The sequence below is a fragment of the Clavelina lepadiformis genome, chromosome 7 (genome assembly GCF_947623445.1).
Source record: "Clavelina lepadiformis chromosome 7, kaClaLepa1.1, whole genome shotgun sequence".
NCBI lineage: Eukaryota > Metazoa > Chordata > Ascidiacea > Aplousobranchia > Clavelinidae > Clavelina > Clavelina lepadiformis.
Window position 1 is genome coordinate 11640193 of NC_135246.1, and position 19486 is coordinate 11659678.

Here is a 19486-nt window from a genome sequence, read left to right on the forward strand (position 1 = left end):
AATGTTTCAAAAGCCTCAATCAGATGCTGTATTGGAACAAATGCCAAAGCCGGTATGTGACGCAGCAGTAGTGCAAATTCTTGATCATTTTGATACCTTCTTTGAAGTCCGATTTGCTGCATGTGCTTCCTGACATTTTGATTTAAATGAAAAAAGCAACCACTTACTGTGAGGTCATCATAGTCAAACACCATCCGAATTGCATTTATTGCAGACATTTCAAAATCAACCAAAAAACTTGTTGGATGTGCATTTGGTATCAGTTGCCACGCTGCGCGAAATAACCGCTCATATGTTTCTTGTGCTTTGTTCGGTAGTAAACAGTACAACGCTGGGACAAGGTCGCCATGTCGTGAAGCATGGATAGAGTAAACCTGTGAAAATATTGGCGGGGTAACCTTGAACGTCCCATCAGCTTGCCAGTTTTCTGATAATTCTAGTACTCTTTTGCTCTCTTCGGTGCCAAAAATTAATATCCTATTTTCTTCAGCTCCTGAGTCATACTGCAAAAAAAGTTCAGACCCCATAGCATCATCTAAAAGAATATTTTTGTACGAGTCAGGTATTTCTAAATCTGTGCAGTTCAGTGGATTTGCAGGTGCTGCAACAGTCCTAAGTCGTGTTCGTTGTATTGATCTTTTCAGATTTTTTTCCACAATATGCGCTCTGACGGCACCTGGCAATCCCACTGTCGCGTCAGATATGATATTTGCTGGTGTGGACGTATCGTTAGCGTTGCCAGCGCGTTCCTTGACGACCGTAAGTAGTTTGGCCACTTGAACATGTCTCTCTTCTTGTAGGTGACTGTGTTCGTGCAACTCTTTCGTGACTAAGCCATCTACAGTATGGAGACGTGCCTTACAAAAACTCTTGTGGTAATTACTGCATCTCCAGAATGCAGTTTTCCCGTCTGAACTTTGTCCATCTCTCCAGAAAATGTAATGGTTGTAAACTAATTTTTTCTTACCTCTTTGTGAGATTACTTCTGCCATTTTCAGACCTTAAAAATCAGTTTTATTCTAAAAGTGTCGGCATCTAGTCTGCAAAAGTATCTCAATTTAGTATCTCAATCACGTGGCTATAGGCATTACACCGGGTTTACTGGCAACTCACTTAAACAACACAAAGTCGTAAATGTACAAAACAAGATCACTTGATTCCTGTCTGTTCAATCTGCTAATTCTGCTCATCTGCTGTCTCACTCTCCAGTCTCCACCTGCTGGGCTTCTCCAACTCTTTTTGCAATTTACAATTATTAGCATAACCATAACCAAGACTTAAAACTAGGGGAGTCCTGACGTACAGCTTCAATCTGACAATTTACTTAACTAAAGTGTCCATTGTTATTGCAATAAGTCCATTGTTACAACATGAGATAGGCTACAACGCATTGTTTCATAATCTCATCAAACAACTCGTCTAGACTGGGAAAATGTATGTAACAATAAGAAATCTATGAATATGGGTCACCGTACAAGGGGCCAAAAAACTCTACGAGTGGCAACCTTGACTGCAATACACATACTGGATAGTGACTAGATAGTGAATTAGAATTTTGACGGCCAATTTGTCGTCGGTTAATTTGATCGCCGGCCAATTTATCGACGGTTAATTTGATCGCCGGCCAGTTTATGTCACAGTCAGTTTGTCTGCGGTCAATTTACGTCACGTTCAGTTGACCCCGGTGAGTTTGTTCGCGGCCACTTTCCCGCGGCCATATGTCGTGGAACCATAATTTTCATCCTCAGACTAAGGAAAGTCTTTGCACGACTTAAACCCGACGATGATAATTCATCACTTGAGTCTCGGTTACCGAACTACCCTATATGCAAATTTTGATTGTAACATATTTTTATTTGTTTTTTTTGAATTTTCATATCATATTGCCTGAATTTAAAACCGTCCACTAAACAGAAGCAAGTGTTATGTCTTATTAATGTCTTGCCCAAGGACATTACACTGTGTATCGTACACGAGACGTATTATTACAAGACCAGCACTAAAACCACTTCGCTACTGAGTCGAGTGTGGTATTCAACATACTTAACAATTACTAAAAATTAAACTTTAAACGTTTGAACACAAATGATAATTTTAAATCAGATTTTTGCAAAAACTAGTAAACATGAAGATTATTGGGACAAGTAGAAACTTAATTGCGTGTTTGCATTATTCCACTTGCTATTTCATTGATGATTACTACATACAGTCCCTGTTGGAAAGTTTGCTTTTAGTGCGCCAATAAATGTAATGCCAAAATTTGCGCCACGCTAATGTAACACTTATAAAATAGTATACGGCAAATAGCAAAAACCACTTTGGTCTGCAATGGAAAAATCTGGCGCATCATACAAACTTTCCCGTAGAGCTTACAGTCCTACATAAAAAAATTTGCACTTGTGCTAGCCCAGAAAGTAACCGCAATGCCTGTCAAATCAAAATGCTATCTTTATCATTCCCAATTTTTTTTATTCCTCGCACCCCTAGAAAACAATTTGTCTGTTGTTGCACTCCTTGCTTCCACGCAATGCAGCCTTTGGCTGACAAAAGTTAAATACTTTGAAATCCAATAATTGCCTTTGCTTGGGTTTCACACCCCTTAAATAGTTTACTGACAATTTCTGTTTCGGTGGTCCACTAATTTAGATCACTAAATTATAATGACAATATTTTTAAGTGACATAATACAAACGAGTAAATATGTTTACAATAGTCTCCAGGCTTTGCGGCCCACATGAAACAGCTCCTAATCCTTGGTTACTATTTAGCCAGTCACACCACTGGCACTGATTGTGACTCAATTATGCAAGTCGGCTTAATCACCTATTCATTAATCTCAAGCATTTAGACCAATCATTAAGAATATAGAAGTGAATATTTTACCAGCATCCATTTACAGAAGTTGCAAAATCACAGTACCATGACCAGAGGTTTTTCCTGATAGGTTTATTGCTCTTTATTTTGGAGGGTGAAAGGATTTCCAATGGAAAAATGGTTAGCTATTGGGCCCATATGCTGGAGATTTCAAGTTCCAATCAAACCTATGTTAGACTTTTTTGGTCAAGTTTATGTTTGAGGTACTTGTATATAAGAGGTGAGTGTTTGGGTTGGAGGGGATAGTTTTAATTTAATTCAATAAATTTCGCAAAAACTAGTGTGTGATTTTAAGTAAAAGTTAGAGTTTATTTTAATTTGCAGCATAACTTAGTAATTCAATCATGAAAAGTGAGAGTTCAGGTCGGAGGGAATTAGTTTTATGTTAATTTACACCTTGGAAAAATTAGTATGCCATTTTAAGTTGAAAATCGGCATATATTACATTACATACATCAATTCACAGACTGGCCTAATTGCATTTACCATATTCCCTGTATGGAAAACTTGCAATTTAGGAGATTTGCACCAAAAATATTAGGGTTTATGTTTTATGCTATGCCAGTATTTTACGCCACAAATTTCCTAATTCTTATTTTAAACAATTAGAGCCAATGCAAAAACCTTAGGCTTCTTCGTATTTATCTGTACCACTAGCACTGTCATGTTACAACTGCCAGGCGATGAAACTAAAGAAAATTTTACTGCACTTGCAACATTGGTATGCTTGTTTCTTGCACATGTGCGCAACCACAAAATGTCTTTGCATACTAGACTCCAGCTACTCAGATTGTGACGTTTTGTGGTTGTGCACTAGTGTACTAGGCTATAGACCACAAAAAAGATTGACTTTACAAAAAACCAAATGTATCACGTGGCTTTGTTCCAACAGACTTGGAATTCAATGGTCAGTAGGCTACTGTAAAGGAAACCCATGCTAAAATAAGAGTAGGGTATTTAATATTTACGGTAAATTATTTTATGCCAATATAGTAGTAGAAGTTTGCATTTGCATGAATGAAGTGCTGTCAAGCAGTGTTCTGTGCACAACGTAGCTTTCTGGTGCACAAAATAGGTCAAAAACTACTTTGTAAGCTAAGTAATTCCCAAACAGTGATATTTGGTGCACACTCACGTATACCGGGGCACAGTACTTTGTTGCCTACTGCACGCCATTCTTTGAAAATTGCGCTGTCCGATGCACAAAAAATTTACATTCCATACTGGCTGTCAAGTGATCAAGTTAATATGCTATAACCCTATGTAATCGTGTTATAAATGCGCATAAGACTACTTATGACAGCTTAGCCAAACATTAGCAAACAACACATAAACAATTATATTTCGACAAATCTCTTCTTTTTGTCATTCCGCCTTTCCAATTTCCATCAGTCGACAAAACAAACCTACTTTCTACTTACCTTACAACTTGCTCAAGCTTTTGTTTTTCTTTTCTGAACAAGCTTAAGCTGATACGCTTCAGTAATTTTTGAATCACTGGGATATTTTATAAATATTTTTACTGTCAAAAACAGAATCTGTTTTTTCTACAATAGAGTTCTGTTCATTTTGCATAGAGCCCACAGCTGTAATAAAACATGGAAGCTGTCGTTTTTGCGCTTTCGGCACATCACACATTGCATTATGTAAGTAAATTAGCAATATTGCGTCATTACTTTTTGCAATGATATCACTCCTTCCAGCTTACTGAAAGATATGTTAAAATTGTAACTGATTGACTGAATTTATGGAAATTTTAACGTCAAGTTATACGTATATCGCAATACAGCCGTGTGATAAAATATGACATAATTACAATACTTGCCACAAAACTCACAGGTGCAAAAATATGTCCCGCTGCATTGTGGGTAATTTATTTTTATTTGGACTGACAGATGGGTTGATTGCAAGAGCCATTCAGCTGAGGCAATATAGTCAGCCTAAGTCCCAAAAATTTCATTACTAAGAAACTGTGTATATATGCAGCCGAATTTACGACTAAAAGAAAAACAGTATGATGTCAACCTGCTGATAAGTTTTGCATTACAAGCAAAGGAAAATGCAACAAGCTACCGCGGTGAGTCGAATTTGTTAATGATACGTAGTTTCCATTTCCGTTTCCGCCTTAAACACTTTGCGCATCGTTTGCTATTACTAGCTTTGCAGTAGTAATTACAGTGCATTTGACGATTGTAACCTAGTTTGATAAAAATTTGTTGGTATTTTGAGATGAAGTTAAATTTAAGTGGCATTTAAACGCATACCTTGCTGTTCTGACACAATTTTAATGGTTTCAAAACATCAATGTTTTAAAACAGTTGATGAGAACAATGCGAATTTTCAGCTGTGAAGTTATGACGAGAATAATTCAGGCATAGGCGTTACGCATTGTCTTGATGCAAATATGCAACTTTCGTTTTTAGCCTATACATAAGACACGAAATAAGCAAAACATGAACTAAGAAGTAGAGCACAGTTTAACATTACTGTTGTATTAGTTGGCTATAATACAAAGTAAGTTCAAGTGACACTAAAGGGCTAAACTTGCCACAAAGATAAAGCAATAGCCATTACATGCGCGATTAATTTTTATCCTCTGCACACTTAACAAATTTTCCAATCTGGCCTACATCTGTGGCTGTTGGCTGATAGTTAGTATGTTAAAGATAAAGGGCCAGCGTTTTCCAACCTTTAGTCCTTCACGGACTGGTAAACAAGCATAAATAATTTCAGGGCTTGGCGTCATGCAAATATGTGCAGCTAGGCCTAAATGGATACATTTGATGTGTGGTAAAATCAAAACTGATTGGCTTGTCTCTGATAACGTTTCAAAAAGAATGAATTGACTTACTTCTGAACTATTTATTTATACAAAATATTATTGAATAGATGTAAAAATAAACCGGGATCTTTCTAAACTCATAACCATAAAATTATTATCGTGTTGCCTGACAAAGTTTGCTTTGCTTTTTCATTTCCTGCAGCACATTCCAGAGGATCATTACATGCCCTTTTTTCATTCGTTATCTTAACCATATAATGACTTTCATGTAGCCTAGCTGTGTTTATCTACAATATTTTACTCCAGTATGTCTTGTACTCTCGTTACAAAAATGAAACTTGAGTTTAGCAATTGCATAATTGTAATCAAAATTAATTGCATCTAATAAAGAATGCAATTAACGATGCAAATACATTTAAACACGCTAAATAATCACCAGTAGAAGTTTTTCAAGCTTTTGCTATGACACCAAATTTAGCATCATTTTTTACATACTCCAACGTCAATCATTTTTGTTTAGGCTGCCACTATTTCACCAGAAAAATATTGTGCGTTTAAAGCTGTTTTTCACAGTTTCTTGTTAACTTAACTTAAATGTTATAACATAGAAAGCTAATCCTAATGTAAATCTATCTTCTAATATGAATCTAACTTTAATTAAACCTTAAATAACTAAAATCAAGTTTTTGCATATCAATTCTCTAACCTAAGTGCCTATCGTTAACTATGGGTTGCGTGACCTACTTTCGGTGAAATAGTGTCTCTCTTTTTTTAAACCTTATGTATACATCTATGCTCTGTATGATATGGTAGTACTAGTTTATTTATTTCAATAGATGCCATATGGCATTTGGTCTATATAAAACTTTCTTGAAACTTTTGTCAAAATACATCCAGGTCATGTAACATGAAAAAATTTATGCATGTCCTGCAGGCAACAGCTTTAATTTTATCTTTGTTGCTTATTGTAGTAAATTATTTTAATAGCATTCTATTTCTGCCTTGAGTAAACAACTTTTGATTGCATCAAGACAAGGAAATGACAGTGTGGTCCAAAATTTATTGGCCGAAGGAGCTACATTTACCTCAGACTGGGTAAGACAGAAATGATGTTTTTGTTTCCTTTTATAAAGAGTGGCGGTTCTGTAACACCATGTAGGAACTAATTTCAATAGTGTTCTAATAGATTCAGTTATCAGCTGACACTTTTCTAAGCAGCTTGGGACTTCAGCATTGCATCTTGCTTGTATGAATGGCCATGTAAGTACAGTGCAACTGCTGACACGTGCTGGTATATCGTGGGATGGTCGAACTAAGGCAGACAAAACTCCATTACATTATGCTGCACAACACGGCCATTCTGATGTTGTTACAATACTTCTTAATCTGGGTGCTAATATCAATGCTACTGACATGGTAAATACATAAATTTTGTTTTCTCAATGTAGTAAGCAGCTTGTGCTAAAAAAAGCATGTCTTCATGACATTTAGAAGTCTAAATTTTTGTTTTTAAACTTCTATATAGTTGCAAATGACTCCTCTGCACTGGGCAGTCATAGAAGGGCATTTCCTTGTCGTGAAGTTGCTTATTGAAAATAATGCAGATCTTGAAATACAAAATAAGGTATTTTACCACTAAATGGGCATACTAGATTTGATTGCTCATATAAAGTCATTAATAAAATGGCAATCTTCAAATTACTTTGTACTTTACGATATCAGCAACGACATATAGTAGAAGACATAAGTGGGGTTACCGAACTAACTGAAGTAAGGGCTTTACCCTAGAAATGTTTTTGAATTAATTAAATATAGAAAAATGTGGTTGGTATATTTGAAAAAAATTGTTCGTTTTGTTTTTTAGTTTGACAAAACCCCTCTTCAGAGTGCTCAGGATGAATGCAAATATCACATTGTGGAATATATAAAAGTAAGTTTGCAAGACTTGGATTTTTCCTCTTTGCAAGATAAATAAGCAAGGACGTGTTTGTAGAGTTCGATGAATCATCTGAATTATGAAGAAGAGCCTTCACTAGCTACTTCACCAGCTTCAGGTCTGGGCATTAATTTTGATGTTTTTTGTTAATTAATTAAACATTATCTACATTTTTTGTAAACAAAGCTTTATCTATGAACAACTTTACGTGATTGTTGGTTTGATGTCATCTAATTATAGGATCAGCGAGTTCTGTTTTGGCTTCATTAGCAGCACTGTCTGGTTCTTCAGCAATATCAGGTATTTCCTCATTTAAAACCATTACACTTCTATGAACTGATGTAGTGAAAAATTCTTGGTTTTATTTCAGTGTTTATTGTTACTATTCTGTTAATTGTATTCCAGATAATTTTCCATGGATACATCAGGAGAGTGTGGCAAGTGGGGCACCGGTTTTGCTGGAAGGAGCCAACATGGTTACTCTAACCGAGGCTGGAAAACTGGCATTACAAGCCTGGTCCAACTTATATGATGGTGTTTATTACTGCATTGCCAAATTGTTGTTTTCCAATATATTTGTCTATAAAATTAACCTTCTCGATTTATTAGATGAACCAAGTAAGGAAAACAAGATATCGAATTTAGCAAATGCCTCATCTCCAGAATCTGAACAGAAGGTATGTTTTTTGTTATTACAATATAATGGTCATACTTTGACACTTTCTTTAAGCTAAGAATTTACTTTTGTCTTTAGCAGGCATATTCAATCTCCCTTGCTAACCCAATGCTTTCATCATCGTCATCCAGTTTTGGGTCCGGAACTCAACCCATAACCTTTGTTGTGTCGCCACAGAAAACAAAGAATAAATTAAATGGTAACATTGTAATTAGAAAAATATCACAAAATGTGAAGAAAAACTGCAATGTATTTTTTGCTCTAGATGGGAAATTTTTGTCCCCCAAACGAAAGCGTAAACTTTCCGACCGCGATACATGCAAGTAAGTTAACAGAATTTCTCTGGGGATTGTATTGTGCAAGTATCAGCTCGTCTTATCATGGTATAGCATTCCGATATATTCTTCATGAATGCAGATCAAGGGATGTTACTCTTGGTGATAGCGCCATCGAACAGAAGGAAGATCTAGAAAGAAAGCTAGCAATGGCCTGCTCTGAAATTGCACTTTATCGGGAGAAGTTACAAATGAAAGAAGAAGAAGCACAGTTGTGCAAGAAGAAATTGGAAGTTTTTAAGCAAGGCAGAAGATGATAACATGTATTGCACTTAGTTTTTTTTGTTTTCGGGTGCTTTATAACGCTTGTTTTTTTATCAGATGAACAGCAATCCAATCTCAGATTGTCTTAGCTCTATTGTCACATTTTTACGTTTTAAAAAGCTGCCTCATCATAAGTACATAGCAGGATCACTATGCTGCTCTTTTGGAATAATTCTATTTAACTAGACGACCGATATGGCTTTTGTGCTCTGTGTTTTGCATGTTCTTTTTCGTTTTTTATACCTCTCTAAACCTAATCACATGCGGTTCGTCCATAGTGTCAATTTTTAACTTAATTAAAATTTTTTGAGGAATTATGGTGCTACCAAACCTAAGCGTTGTGAAATTCAAAAACGTCAAATCTGAAAAAAAATTTACTTTGCTGGCGTAAGAACGGACAAACGTTAACATGACTGTGTTGTTTTCCTGCGCGTTGTTGCCAAGGAGAAAGTTTGGTCATTACTTTTATCCTCGATCGATAGAAACTTGACGCATTATGGTTTCCACCAAATCTCTCATACTTTTTGCTTGTTTTGTCATCCGGGGATCATGTAGTTTCGTCGAAGTTATAACTGTTTCGGCCGGTTGCTTGTAACCGATTTGCAGATACCCAAGCTCTAATATTCTTCAGGAAGCCGACTGGTGAGAAATCTTCTAGTATAAGATCTAATAGTAACCATCGTAGTAGCGATCCAAGGGCGGCACCAAAGTTTAGATTTTTGATTCGTCATAGTTTAACATCTGTATAGTTAGTTAGACCAACTGGAACAGGAATTGATCGCCTCCCCTAAAGTATGTGAAAGTTACGTATTGTAGTGCTTTGTACTTTATGATGATTTTGCTGCAGGGTTTCTATATGTTTCATCTCATGAAGCAAATTTATTCCACTGTTCTTTGAGATCATTCTTGACCTAAACGTTTTGTGGTACTAGTGAGCCAGTGATTCACTAACCGGCGGACGATATTTTTGTAAACGGGTGGAACAGAATTGATGTCATCACTTCCTTTTTTGAATTAAGCGGAAATTCACAACAAATTACACAAACTATTTTTCACAAGAAGAAATAACGGTGACATGCAAATGTACACATTCTGAAGGCATATTTTTCCCAACTTACTGCTGGATTAAGGCATGAATTTACAAGAATATTACTTAAAAGCTGTTTTTATATTTAAATGCTTACCACATGAAAGGTGAAATCAACGGAAATAAGAATTCAAAAAAGTAAAAAATTGCCTGGCTTATTTTGTGCATTCGCGATCACAAATATATTGCTCAACTAACAGACAGTTTTGGGTCTGCCCCGAACCAAATGCTAATATGACTGGTGTTGTTTTTAGCCTGGACTCTAGATGGTGCACCTGAAAGTACCAGATTGCTTGTAAAATGTAGCTAATAATGACCTTGAATGTTGGTTAAATGTGTGCTTTTTGGCTTAAAATTTTTGCTTTAAGATATGTAATTTTGTCTGCATTTTACGAAGTTATAACCAAAGACGTGCTAAGTCGCACGTGGAATTTTGAGTAAGCCTATTCCTTTTTCACTACAGAATAAAACAAGAAAATTAGGGAGCTGCCCGCTGCCGCCCCTAGAAAATATTTTTCACAACTAATCAACAACAATAGTTAGGTATGGAAAATAGGGCAGTATGTAAGAAGTTTACAACTTGAATCCTCAACCGCTTCATGGGGTCGTGATGGTAGGATTAGGTGTATGATAAATAATCTGCACGCCATATGTAATGAAGTAACGTATGTGTATTTATCAATACCTTTGGTGGAATAAAATAACATGATAGCAGAGCAATTTGTTCAGAAAGTTAAAAAGATTAAATTGTAAAATTAAACAGACGGTAGGCCTAATCCAGCCTTTTTCTTTGCAAGGCGAAATTGTCTTTGTGCATTCTTGCTCATATACGACTCCATGCGGCACTGTTTTATTAGACCGAGCAACTCGACAAAAACCGGATGATCTTCCCCAAACGTTTTCTAAAAGAAAAAAGTAAAGTTGCTGAACTGGGGCTTTAGTAATGGTCATTGATAATATTGTAAGCTTGCGTAACTTACCGATATGATCGAGGCTGATTTTCCAAGCGTTTTTGTTGCAGTTTCGTTCTGCTGTAATTGCCACTGCAGAATACCAAGCTGCAAAACAAGAAAACATCACGCTTAACAATCACCAATCAATCATTTTTTTTTCGTCAAAAGCGCGGTGGGGATGAAAAATCAAGCCAGTTGCTACTAGCACGCGCCAATGAACGGGAAAAAGTGGCAAAGCTGAAAAGGTTTTAAACGTGCTCAAAAATAATCAAGGTGATAATCGCTGGTAACAACTACAGACGAGCAGGTGTTGTATTCAAGCAATAGATGATTGAAAATCACTTCAACCAGTTTTACGCTTAGGCAGAATTACATTAAGCAAACTTACACCACGACCATATGATCAATCCACAACTTACACGCATGAAATACATTCCTAAAGTTGGATGAACGGGCGGCAACAGCTTCTCATAAGCATCTGCCACTCTTCGTGCAAACTCCAGGGCGCTATCCTGGCGACGTAAATATGATTGGACCTCAACCGCATGATCTAGAAAAGTAATTACGCCACGTTTTACAATCCACGGTACGTTAAGTTTACTGCCTATACTAACGTCAGCTATTACCAAGAAATTTAATAAGTTTTATGAGCAAATAAGCTACACAAAGCCATCTGAGAAATGGGAGGCTAAAGAAGACATCAACTACGAATGATCGCTTACTTAAAACAGCTATTTTCAAAACGTGCGTGTCAGAGATGACGCAATCTTGTTGCGCCAACGTGCCGAGCGCTTGGTTTGACATTCTCTCCCAGTTTTGTTTCTGAAAAACAAACAACAGGTAGGCCTAATTCAATATCTTTACATGGAAAGTATGTGCGATATGTGCGATTATTTGCGAAAGTAAATTGGTAGGTTAATCTATGCTGATTACTCACGTCTTTAGTGTTCTGTATTCTCTTTAACATGTCCTTGCTAAACTGGTTGATATACTTGATACTTTCTTCCTTCATATCTTCACGTACTAGTCCGTGTTTCAGAGATTCAATCTCGTGTCCTGTTTTGATTTAAAAGTAGATGAAAGTTATGACATTTAATTTTGTATGATTATTATGACTGGGCCCAAGATTTGCAGTCATGCAATTGACTATAGTGCTAAGTAATCTACCACTCTTACTAATATAATACAGGTCAAATTCCAAAACCCGTCTCACACAAAACGAAGATTATTGAATGTCAACGAGTACATTATACTCACCATCTTCACACATCTGACATTTGCAATCAAAATAATATTGTGACATCAACTTTTCTTTTCTCTGTTCTGTCGTATTCAAGCAGTCTACGTAGCAGATGCAGAGTTCTTCGTCCTTCTCAATTTTGCGTAAGGCTCGAATCTAACAAAAGGGCAAACGTCATGTCACAACAAAGGGTCGACTAATTTAGATTATATGAAGTAAACATGGCCTGGTGGACTCACGATCAAAGTCTATCTTGGCCATACTAAAGGATTCTAATGTAATTACGGTTAAGACCGGCAGATGTACCATTCACGCCTATTTTATACATCGACCATGTATCGATAGATAAATTTAGACTAACACGACTACGGTCTTCAAATAGTCTATATAAATATATAATGAGATTAAAAGCAAACGCAACGAATTGCATTATATCCGAAAAAAGAGCACTTCCACCTGGTGGGAACAAGGACATGAACTTTATGCTTTTGCCGACGCCTTTTGCGCCATTTATTTATATCAAAGTCTTTTCGTGGTCTCCCATAAGAAGTTGACCACAGTTCTTGAGAGACAGGTGCAGGGGAAGTACGTTTATGACAACTGCTTAATTTAGCACTGACCTCTAATTTTGTTCCGTTGTTCATAGCCACACAGTTTGCATTGCAATCGTGATTTAGTAGGGAAGCAACTGGGAAAATCCCTACTCCGATTGCTTGAAGATTCCGGTGGTCATTTAATCTGACAAACGACAATAGATTTTCTGAAAGTGCTTTTAGAATACATCTGTTTCTCTAAAATTTGGCAACACTCACCCAACCGCATTACAGTCTATCGTGGCAAAAAGATGCAGCATTTCTTGGTCAGATTCCGGCATTTCGTCATACGTAAAGTAATCTCCAAAACTGTAAACCTTTTCGTCCAAGGCATCTTTTTCCTCTTTGTTCCGTTTGTCGAGATGATCCTCCAAAGTCTAGACAAATAAGCTAATATGTAAGTTAATACTGGAAAGAAGAAAAGCGCAAAACTTTTAACATGCGTGACGTTTTGGCTATAACGGTTTTAATTTCACTTTGAACTGGACCTCGATTTCAACAAGTTGCTTTGCTCCTGATTCCGCATCTTTTTGTTTCCTCCACAAAATACGTGCAACCAGTCGTGTCTGGTCAACAGGTTTACCTGGGTTCACTCTCTGCATTGCAGAGCATTCTGGCTTATGGTCAGGCCACGCTTTCTTCTGACATTCTTTGCTGCAGTAGCGTGCGTACTTACATGCAGTGCATTTTGCCAGTGGTTTGGCTTGCTTGTCAGGCTGGAAATAAATGAGGTTATTAATGATGGTTAGAGACTAATATTTGTCTATGTTTATGGTCAATGGCCACCGGCAGGAAACTAAGCAGAAGTTTGTTTAAACTATTATGTTGCACTTACTGGTGGGCTAGCAAGGCAATAATGGCAAACGGCATCAGCGTGTGCGCTCATGACGACGTACGCATATGGTTGCTGTCGAAGGACAAGTTGACCTGTTTCAAACTTTTTATTTGCGAGCAGGCCACGTCCCTTGGTGGCCACATCAACGATTTCAACGTTAGTAAGTGCCATGTTCACTTTAGCGCTTTGATCTATATATAACTGCAATCGGTCTCTGTCTAAAGAAAATGGTTTTATAAATAGTTGCTAATGACGCTTTTGTTTGGTTCAAACACCAACATGAATTCACTTCATGATAGTAAATTAAACTTGGTAGATGATAAAGATAAAGACATTCTATGAACAACTTGCTAATTGCTACCTAAGGATGCTTTCTGAAAAAACTTTGTTGTCTTGCTTACAAATCCAGCTCAAATTAACAAGTTTACAACAAACGTAAAATCTTTTAGACCTTGTAGAGTTTAGCAGAGCTCAACTCATAACTGGTTTACTGATGGCTGCTTTTTCCAATTGGCTGTTATAACCCTATTGGTAGTGGCTACTGCTGCTAGTTATCATTGTTACGGCGCTGTTTTTTATCTATACCAATGCGCAACGACAGCTGCGTTTAACTCGTAAGAATTTTCCAGAGGCATAGGGGCGAAAGTTATCACCGTTTGTGGTTTTAGAAAGTAACAAGGCTATTACATGTAGGATGCATTAGTTCCTTTCATTTGTTTGAAAAAGCACTGGCGAAAAATGTGGGGGCAATGTTGTTTCCTTTTGTCTGTCATTCATTCGACTTTAAATATCTGTTATTTCACTTACGTCACGTGTACAGGCCATTGATATATTTGTTACACAGCTGCTTAATTTACGGTAATAAAATGTAGCATATAATTCAAAGACTAAACAGTAGCTAGCCTTGTTGGCAATTGCTGAATGAAAGAATCTTTATAAATACCATTATTACGATACAATGTAACGCCAAACGGCATCCTAACGAGTAACTAACGTAATCCTTAACGATTCTCTGGAGACAACACTGCGTGTCATAAACGTTTGAACCTAGACTAGAGCGTATACGCGATGAACGTAACCTCTGCGCAATATTGCTCGAGTATAAGTTCGTAGCAATTCGGTAAAGCAAAGAATTTAGTGAATTGTACATAACTGAGCGGTAACATAGTGCCAACCGCCACAACTTCAAAACAGTTTTGCTGAAGAAGTGCTCTTTGTTGTAAGCTATTTCCATGTCTTTATTTGGCCAGCAGAAACTTTTGCAAAATTAGAGAAAAACCAATTAGGAAAATCGATATTAACAAAAATAAAAAAACACAAGCAGAACATAGAGAAAACAAAAAGCATTTAAAAAACAATACAAAATGTACAAACGTAAAAGTTACAGGTGTAATTATGGCAAAAGATCAAAATAAATAAGCAAAGGGCGCTTATAATGAATGTTTTAAATTTTTGCAGTAATTGATCTGCCAATGCGAGCAACTAGAAAAACAACTAAATGAACAATTTACTTGTCAGTCAACATCATATACTTGTTCTGGGAAACTTAATGTTGATACAAGTATATGTTATAGATATGAAAATAAGAAATGCTCTGCTTTTTTAAATCCCTTTTCTAGCACTTGCAACATTTTATTATTTTATTTACAAAACCGTCAAGTCCTGGCAGGCGTTAAGGCAGGTTGTTGTTTTACGTCTCCTTAGGCCGTACTTGCATCTGCTCAGGAAACTCTTTCCTTTGCTGCGCTTTGACCCAAAATCATTCTGGAAATCTCCGGTAGAATTTGATTTTGATGAACAACTTTCCGAACTCTGTACCGTGCTGTTGGACACAATAGAATCCCCACGATTTGTCCTGAAAAAAAGTTAAATTCGAAAAGGGTAAAAAACTACCAGAATTCTAATCCGATGTTTTCTAAAATTATACTTAAAACTACAAGATCTGGTATACCTGAAATTTCCCAAGGCGCTCAAAAAGTTTGTCGCCAATCCGCGTTTGGAAATTAATTTCGGGGAAGGGCTTTCTGCTCGAACCCCCAAATTTTCGATCTTAGCAAGTCGAATCAGTTTGATCATTCCCTCGAACAGAATATCAACGTTCTGGTTGAGAGATGCCGAGGTCTCAACAAATTTCACTCCGTACTTCTCAGCCAACTTAATGCCTTCTGTAAATGGAAAATAAAAGTTCAACTTTTTTTAATGCAAAAAAATACTTCCACCAGATGGAAATTTACTTGTGGAAAAACATTTAGGATTTTTGTCACGTGATAATACATCATATGTGTACCGTTGGTTGATACTTGTCGTTTTCTGACCAAATCGCATTTATTACCGACGAGAATTACTGGGTAAATCTGGTTTTGGCTGGACAACAACTGTGAGATCTTATTCAATATCTCATGGGCGGTTTGAAAGGTTCCTTTGTCTGTGGAAGAAGTGGAAAATAATAAGTATACAGCATAACATATTAACTATACTGCAACTTATTTTGAAGAGATTTATTAGGACTGAGTTTATTAATGTACCGCTCGTAATTGACGTACGGATAGAATCACCACTAACTAACCTGTAACTGCGTAAGCGACAATATATCCTTCACCCGTATCGAGAAAAGAACTGAGGTTACTAAGTACGCCTGTTTCCGAACATTCCGAGATTTGCTTCTGCAAAATAAATTCGATTTGTTTAAACTTGATAGGCTTTACAAGTTTACATTATAGTCTTTTCTCGGTCGTGGGAGAAAATTTAATGCTTTCAAATCATTTAAGATCGATTATACTGACTTAAATGACAAATACATCGGTCTGCGCTCCCAACGCAGATAGAATCGATAAAGTAATCATTGCCAAATTTCGGTTGTAAGCAATTTTTTATACATAATCGATATAAGTTGTGGACTTGAGAAAATAAATCACATTCACTATAAACCTACTTCGGTATTGACGTCAAGAATTCGTATCTGGCACTCCAAACCATCCACTTTCATTGGCCTTTCGTAAATATGATCTGTGGTCGAAAAAATGAAATGCATTATTGCGGGTTCTATGGTTTGTCGTGAATGAATTGAAAGTTGTCAATCTTACATACTTAAACGCAATTTGAAAGAGGATAATAACAAATATTACTTAAACAACAGAAAGTCGTTGTTTTGAAATGAAAGCTGTCAAATTAATAGTGCTTGAATCACTTTGTATATATAAATTACGTTGTACGTTAAGACTAGCTGTGGCCTACATATCTATGTAAGTTTATTTAAAATCTTACGTTTTCTGAACGTTTCCTCGGCAACAACCTCGGACACATCTTCGCTCACTTCGGAGAATTTTTCCGAGCGCATCCCGTTCTGACTACTTCTAAGCGATTCGTTGATGCCAGTGCAGAAAAAATTTTGACACAAAGCTGATTTCCCCACACTAAGCTCGCCCAAAATAACGACTGAATGAGACTCCATTAAAATCGTTGGCAAAGACGACTATAAAAGAAAGGTACCTTTTAATTGCTTTATGGGCACACTGGTTTTACCCTTCAAGTGCTTGCCATTACATATGACTATGAAATTCTTACCGAGTAAGAGAGTTTTCTATGCGCCGACGTTTCTGCAGTAGAATTGTTACCGCAGTCGCAATCCCACTTGTTGTTGTCCAACGAAAACTCGTACACAGTACTTAGGGAAGAAAGTAAACCAGCACTTCCGACTTCACCAAGCGACAAGCATTTGAACTGCAATAGGGTTTCGATTAGTTGCTGGTATCTGTTATTTTTAAGACCTTTGCTATCAGTTTGAAGCTGGGCAGGCGCACTCTTATCGTTGCTTTGACCTTTGCTTGCAAAGATAGCTACGTGCTTTACAAACAATTAATCAATGATATCACAAAGAAAACTTACCTTATAAAATTCCTGCATTGTGTGTGGTAGCCCCCAATCTGAATGGAAATTGTACGTTGAAAGAGATTGGTTTACCATGCTTCTTTTTTTAACAGAAATATCTCACCAAATATATTTAAAAAAAATTGAAATTCGCTTATTTAGAATCTGAAAGATGAGGGGAAAAATGAACTGTGGTTTAAAGTGACTGTAATATAATTTAAATCTTTATATAAAACGTTTAACTAATGCAGACATTTCAAAGGCGAAGGTAAACCCGTAGGGCGAGGCCTATACTGCCTAAATCTGAACCAAATTGGCAGTCTTGTTCGAGGGTCTGGCGGAAAGAAATCGCACACCTCCTTAAATAGATCATAACTGAAAGAAGAAGGCAACAAGCAAATGAAGACCAATCTCCTTAGCATGACCTTTTGTTGGATTGCAATATGCCGCTTGAAAAATCGATATTCGTAATAACTATAAATTAGTAAAATTTTTACTTATTTAAAACGCAATTTTAATCTCAGAAAAGCTTCTAAAAATTCTAAAGCTGGCGCTTTAAGTGTCGAACGGCAGTTTATCAGTCTAACGACAAAGAAAAGATAACAACACAATTTACTGTATAGGCGTATTCTTCCGCAATATTTTTGTAGCTCAACGCATACATACACTTATCATAACATCTCAAGGGAGCCAATCGACGTGAAAAAGAATTTGTTAAGACTTTACTTTGCCTTTACCGCAAGTTTTATCGTTTTCAAAGGAAGTAATAAACTTGATAATATGCAGTATGCGTGATTTGTCAAGGCTGACGTTTTGTTTACTCGCAACAGCTTCCAACCTGTTCTCAATCCTGTTGGGTCAGCACTAATCTGCAAATTATACAACAATAACTGGACGTCATGAGTATACGTTGTTCACTATGCCTTTTTAAGCACAATATCCCTGGCTATTACACAGCAAGCGTCAGTAGAAAGTTTTCTTGCTGTGATTGGAACTCCCACGCATGCTCCGTTTTTAACTTTTCTTCGCATTACTACTTGCTAATGCTTTGTTTAGTTCGAATGCTGTGCATCGTTTCTCGATTCTTTTATATACACGCTCAAGCAATATGGTTTCCGTGCTAATTATGTATCGCTTCCCCATCTTCAGCTCAAACTTAATTCAGCTATTAGAGATATTGTTTCTCCCATCCTTTCTTAACTCCCCTACGTACATTACGTAGGCGTATATGGAGCTGCGTAAACGTTTTGCACTCGATCGCGTGTGTTTGTACGTTGGTAAATATTGTATAAAATGAAAGCAGGTCACAATGGATGTAAATACCATTACTGAGTCACTATATCCCCTTTTATTATGCATTGAATGTTTTAGTCAAATCAATATTTTCGGTTTGGTACAAAATAAAACTTCGGGTTTTTTGAGCCAAAGCACTATACCACATCAATTTCGTCGAACTCCTATTTTGGAAAAAGACAGTTTTTCACATTAGTTAAATCTGATACTTGGACGTTCAGACAAACGCGAGCTTACATAACGCATAATTCTTACGTAATGTCACGCAATTTTCTTATATTTCATGGAGTTTACGTAACGATGTCTTTCCCCTCAATGTGAAGAGAAATCTATATTGCGCCTCTCGGATAAAACATTGGCTTAGTTTAGTGTGCTATGTAGACGCTGACGAAAGCGACTTTTCTAACTTAGTTGTCTGGAAACAGTCAGAACTGCTGTGCATATCACTTAATTTTGCAACTAATGCACTGTATTGCCTGTTCAACATGTTTTCCCCCCATCTAATAAGCACTAAATTACATATCTTTCATCTATCAGTATCTATCATTCATGTTTTTTGGCCTCACATAATCTGGAACCGCAGTAGTCTAAAATTTGATTTCAGGCCCCGTGGGATCTTACAAAAGACTTCAGTTTATGCTGATGATCTGATCTATGGTGACAACTTGAAGCGGGTGCCGACTTTACTTGAGAAAACGCTTGTTCTTGATGATGACGTTTAGTCGGCGGAAACGACAGCAAATTATGTAGA

At 36.8% G+C, this 19486-nt stretch overlaps 3 protein-coding genes across 5 annotated transcripts; 1 reads left to right on the top strand and 2 right to left on the bottom strand.

Moving 5' to 3' along the window:
* The first annotated feature begins 4750 nt into the window (after positions 1 to 4750).
* On the top strand, positions 4751 to 9280 carry LOC143464605 (uncharacterized). Of its 3 annotated transcripts, none has more exons than XM_076962482.1 (12): positions 4751 to 4951; positions 6644 to 6751; positions 6875 to 7072; positions 7182 to 7280; positions 7521 to 7586; positions 7650 to 7710; positions 7833 to 7892; positions 7998 to 8126; positions 8202 to 8269; positions 8350 to 8467; positions 8534 to 8591; positions 8686 to 9280. In XM_076962482.1, the coding sequence occupies exons 1-12, from the start codon at positions 4934 to 4936 to the stop codon at positions 8858 to 8860; spliced, it is 1158 nt and encodes a 385-aa protein (XP_076818597.1). In that variant the 5' UTR covers positions 4751 to 4933; the 3' UTR covers positions 8861 to 9280. The 3 variants fall into 3 exon arrangements, with proteins under 3 accessions (XP_076818597.1, XP_076818598.1, XP_076818596.1); XM_076962483.1 differs by having other exon boundaries at positions 4752 to 4951; positions 6843 to 7072; positions 8347 to 8467; XM_076962481.1 differs by having other exon boundaries at positions 4753 to 4951; positions 8347 to 8467.
* A 573-nt stretch (positions 9281 to 9853) lies between these two features.
* LOC143465171 (histone-lysine N-methyltransferase SMYD1-like) lies at positions 9854 to 13789 on the bottom strand. Its single transcript, XM_076963351.1, has 10 exons — positions 13576 to 13789; positions 13229 to 13456; positions 12960 to 13117; positions 12768 to 12885; positions 12165 to 12303; positions 11845 to 11963; positions 11630 to 11729; positions 11327 to 11457; positions 10935 to 11012; positions 9854 to 10856 (listed from the first exon to the last, which is right to left on the bottom strand). Exons 1-10 carry the CDS (start codon positions 13744 to 13746, stop codon positions 10710 to 10712), a joined length of 1389 nt encoding a protein of 462 aa, XP_076819466.1. The 5' UTR covers positions 13747 to 13789; the 3' UTR covers positions 9854 to 10709.
* Positions 13790 to 14774: 985 nt separating this feature from the next.
* Positions 14775 to 17626, bottom strand: LOC143465138 (GTP-binding protein GEM-like). The gene is made up of 8 exons (XM_076963309.1): positions 17461 to 17626; positions 17140 to 17295; positions 16840 to 17047; positions 16508 to 16581; positions 16142 to 16238; positions 15863 to 16000; positions 15527 to 15740; positions 14775 to 15430 (listed from the first exon to the last, which is right to left on the bottom strand). Exons 1-8 carry the CDS (start codon positions 17536 to 17538, stop codon positions 15220 to 15222), a joined length of 1176 nt encoding a protein of 391 aa, XP_076819424.1. The 5' UTR covers positions 17539 to 17626; the 3' UTR covers positions 14775 to 15219.
* Positions 17627 to 19486: the final 1860 nt, after the last annotated feature.